This window comes from Ceratina calcarata, unplaced genomic scaffold (genome assembly GCF_001652005.2).
Source record: "Ceratina calcarata isolate Rehan_Ccalc_2016 unplaced genomic scaffold, ASM165200v1 scaffold2236, whole genome shotgun sequence".
NCBI classification, from domain to species: domain Eukaryota; kingdom Metazoa; phylum Arthropoda; class Insecta; order Hymenoptera; family Apidae; genus Ceratina; species Ceratina calcarata.
In genome coordinates, this window is record NW_017144158.1 from 1 (window position 1) to 4,440 (window position 4,440).

Genomic DNA, 4,440 nt, shown 5'->3' on the forward strand with positions numbered 1-4,440 from the left:
ATCTAGATAATAATCTTTTATGTCATTTAATTATGTTTACAGATTCTCGGTGTGGAAGCTTTAAATAACACAACATTAAAGTCATTAGGAATCAACAATGGCAAAGCTGTCTTTAGACTGATGCATAAAAATCCTCAAAGTACACAAACTGCTGTTTCATCGCTAGAAACTAATGAAAACGTAATTAAATGTGAAACAGCAGAGACTGATCAAAATGTGAAGAAAGATAAAAGGATTGCTGAAAATCAACATTCATTGGTAACAGATGTTAGTAAAAGATCTGCAAATATTTCAGAAACGCAGGAAGCGAAAGAACCAGAAATTTATTCTCGAAATAGAGAAATAAAAATAAAACAGCAAGTAGGGGAGGAAGAGAATCAAATGAAAGCATCTACTGGTACAGGAAATTATGATGCAAATCAATTTCCAGTACAGTTATGTAATAAACAGGCAATAGATAATTTAAATAGCATAGAATTTGTAAGATTATCCTTTATTAAAATATAAACACCTTTTTTTGTTTATGAAACATATAGTTCATTTTTGTTATAGTTAGGTGAAAGAAATGCTTTGGTATTCAACCAAGCCACGATTCAAGGAGTACCCAGAGACGAATTACCAGATGAATTTTATGACGTAACAGTTGAAGATGCAAAAGTTCTATTAAGAGATATTAAACGTTATAGAGAAGAACTAGAAGATGCTCCATTTCTCACAAATAGTCTAAGACAATTAAACGAAGAGAAGCGAAAATTAAGTCAATTAGGAAAATATCGTTACACAATAATTCGAATACAGTTTCCTGATCAATTTGTTCTTCAAGGCTTATTTAAACCAACGGAAACTGTACAAGCAATAAAAGATTTTATAAAAACTTATTTAATTGATGCAAATAGCGACTTCATAATTTGTAAGTAAAATGTTTTATAAATGTACAGGGTGTTCGGCTACTACAGAGAAAAATTTTAAGGGATTATAAAAGTCAAAATAAGGCAAAAGTCAAGTGCATCCGCATGTTCTATTTTCACTTATAAGTAATTAAAAATTACTTTTACCACCACTGGTTTTTAGATACAGCGTGCGTGTAAAATATACCTCATAGCAACTATTATTATGATGATCGTAATACTGTTAGACGCTCGTTCAATCTGAGAACCAGTGACCACAGAAATAATTTTTAATTGCTTATACGTAAAAAAATGGAGCTTCAGAAGCAATTCTTTATTTTTTATTTCTGCCCATATTAGTTTCTAGAATCACTCGTTAAAATTCTTCCCATCAGTAGTGAGAGCATACGATTTATTGTCATCGTCAACGTATTATTTTGAAAATTAATCATTAATATTGATATTTTCTCTTTTATTAAACAGTTACAACTCCACCAAAACAAAACTTAAATCCTAATGCTCATTTAATTGATGAAAACTTAGTTCCTTGCGCTGTTATTCACTATTCGGGATCATCAGCTCTCAGACCAGAAGTAAAACAAAAATTTACAACTCTTGAAAAAGTAGCATTGCAGGTGGCTAAAGTTAGGTGAGTGATAAAAATTTACTTAGCTGACTAGTTCTACTTGACATACTATTTCACACTTTAGGACTTCAAATAAAGAAAATCAAATGATAAACGAGGGTATAACAAGTGATACTACAAAAAGCGAACCAATATGTACTAATACAAAAAATGAATCGAAGAGTAAAGTTCCAAAATGGTTCAGTCCGTCGCTTAAATAATTTATTTAGTTTCTAATAATTATTTTAATTCTTTTCAAGTATAACATAACACATATACATATGCATATACTCAAACACGTGTATGTATTTGTCTATTACTTTTAATATTGTAATTAATATTTTATACAATAAAGATTGAAATATGAATAAAAAAGTTAAAATCAGTAGAAAATGTAAATGTAATATAATACCTTACACGTGTAAATAAAATATTTAAATTACTAGTTGGTTCTACTACGTTCGTACGTAGATGAACGATAAACTTTTACTTATCTACAATAAAGATACTATTCTTGAAATACTAGACGCTAATAATTCATATAAGACTGATGAGATTTTAATCTAATAATTATTGACATATCCTGATAGAAAAGTCATTAACTTTGCAAATCTGGAGGTACTGTAGTAGGTGATTGTAATTGCAAATGCATAAGTCGTCGAGCAGGTCCACCTATTATATTTCCAGTTGGTCCTGAACCACCAGCTTCTTCTGATATACTTTTTATTAAATTATCTTCTATCACATTAGCATCTTTATTCCCTTCAGAATTGTCATTCGTTTCCATTCCAGATTTTAGTTCTGAATTTAACAATCGCATATATTTGTCCATTTCATTTCTTTTATCTTCATCCTCCTCACCCAAAGATCCTTCAGAGCTACCATCAAATTCCCCTTCATTTCCTGGAACGACTAAATCTAGTATACCTCGTAATGTAGAGTCAAATATATCCGAATCAAATTCAACTCTTCCATTGTCTTCTGCATCATGCAAATCCATTTCTGCTGAGTGACCTCTAAAGAAGAAAATACATAAATTGTATTCTTTGAAGCATTGTTACTAGAATTTAAAAATATATAACGTACTCTAAGAATTGTACACCATCAACGTCACTATTTTGGTTCAAGAACATTTGTACTTTTTCCTTAAGACTTAATGATTCTGATTCGTGTTTCTTGCTTTTAACATTTCCCCACTGTTCATTTAAGAACGCTTCCAGTTGCTCCGGATTCACATTTAACCAACTATCACTATCTGCCGGGCTTAATGTAGCTTCATCTTGAACTATATACAAAACATAATATAAAGTAATAATTAAACACTAATGAGGCAAGAATAAAACGTAAAGTCAAAAAGATTACCATGCAATTCAACATCATTAGATTGTACGTTTTCCCATGCTTCTAAAACTTTTTCAGCATCGCTTTTATGAACATTGGTAACAGAATTATATAGATTAAAATGTTTTAAGTAATAATCTTTCGCTGCATTCAGGAGCTTTTCATACTCTTCACTGTCTTTCAATAAATTTCTAAAATAGCCACTAGATTCTAAACGAGTTAGATATGCATTTAGAAGATTTTCATTTACTTTCAATTTTTCTGGATCATTAGCAGATCGTTTTTCACTTTTTCTACGTTCTTCATTTGCACGAGCAACTAACATTTCTAAACCACATGCTATTTTAATACCAAGTATGTGAGCATTGTACTTTGAACAAGTTATTGGTGGTACATTCCAGCCTGTTCTGGGATCCCCTGTGTATCGACAATGATTTGCCATTGCATACAAACATTTAGTCATTTTTACATTAACCATAATACGTTGCTCAGGGGGAAAATACCTCATGGCACGACAAACCTACAATATAAGCTTTCATGAAAATAAGCTGAAATCACTTTGTATATAAATACAAATAATAACATTCCATTTTTACTTTTCTCTCAAGTGGATCCGAATGACAAATGGTTCGAATTGCTAATGCAACAAGTCTTGGTTCTTGTCGAAGTATTGAAACTGCTTTCTCTGGCAAAAAGACTCTAGCTTTGTGATGTCTCTTTTTAATTTCATTAGGATAAACATTAATTCGTTTTCTTAACACATCTTGGACATTATCAGAACATTTGTAAAGATATGGTTCCTCAGAAATATTATTCAACATTTTTAATAATGTTTTGCGTTTATCTCGAATGATATGTAATTGTCCATTGTATATAAACACATGGTTCTCGCATGTTTCCGGATTAGCCCAGGAGGGCAAGACATTTGCAGCTTCAATTAAAAGAAATTCACCATCAGAGTCCATAATTTTAGCTATTAATCCATCGAAAGTTTGTGTGAGTTTAAATATAAGAAAAACTGTGAACCACTCATCACTTATGTCTTCATCAAAACATAATTGTACGTAAATGTGAGGCAATACGTTATGTTCTACAAATAATAAAAGTTAATAATCAGTTTCTTCATATACTTTCTTTACCTATTCCATAAAATTAAAATATCTTACCATCTGTAGTTGTAGAATAATCAAGAAGTTTTTCTAATAACAGTGCTTGTTTCGTTCTAGGATAAAAAATTAAGCTATCATGGTGCCAAGTATAGTCTTCAATATAAGGTGCTATTACTTCATTATATTTTGCAATTTCTTCTAAGAGAATTTCTTCCGTTACGATTTCAGCAGATTTAGTGTAGCAAATTTTTGGATAAATAATACATTCAAGAACATCATCTTCTTTAACTTTAGATACTTTTATATGGGCCATGATTTCAATATTTCTTTAATTTCAACTATCGAAATTGCTTCTAACACGATTTGTCTTATTGCAAATAAAACGATATTATCCTCAAAATATAAGAATCAAACTTCCATAAATAGTATTAAGGAATAACGACAAACTTCTTATATAAAAATCGTTCTGACATATTAA

General features: G+C 30.4%; 2 protein-coding genes across 2 annotated transcripts; one reads left to right on the top strand and one right to left on the bottom strand.

The window, feature by feature from the left end:
- Nucleotides 1-42: 42 nt before the first annotated feature.
- On the top strand, nt 43-1,897 carry LOC108622476 (tether containing UBX domain for GLUT4; the record flags this gene model as incomplete). Its single annotated transcript, XM_018020381.2, has 4 exons — nt 43-480; nt 553-910; nt 1,371-1,536; nt 1,598-1,897. Coding segments are annotated over 4 exons (1,098 nt in total), but the record flags the coding sequence as incomplete, so codon positions are not given.
- A 13-nt stretch (nt 1,898-1,910) lies between these two features.
- Nucleotides 1,911-4,434, bottom strand: ecd (ecdysoneless cell cycle regulator). The gene is made up of 5 exons (XM_018020382.2): nt 4,020-4,434; nt 3,450-3,943; nt 2,875-3,373; nt 2,599-2,797; nt 1,911-2,528 (listed from the first exon to the last, which is right to left on the bottom strand). The coding sequence occupies exons 1-5, from the start codon at nt 4,273-4,275 to the stop codon at nt 2,111-2,113; spliced, it is 1,866 nt and encodes a 621-aa protein (XP_017875871.1). The 5' UTR covers nt 4,276-4,434; the 3' UTR covers nt 1,911-2,110.
- Nucleotides 4,435-4,440: the final 6 nt, after the last annotated feature.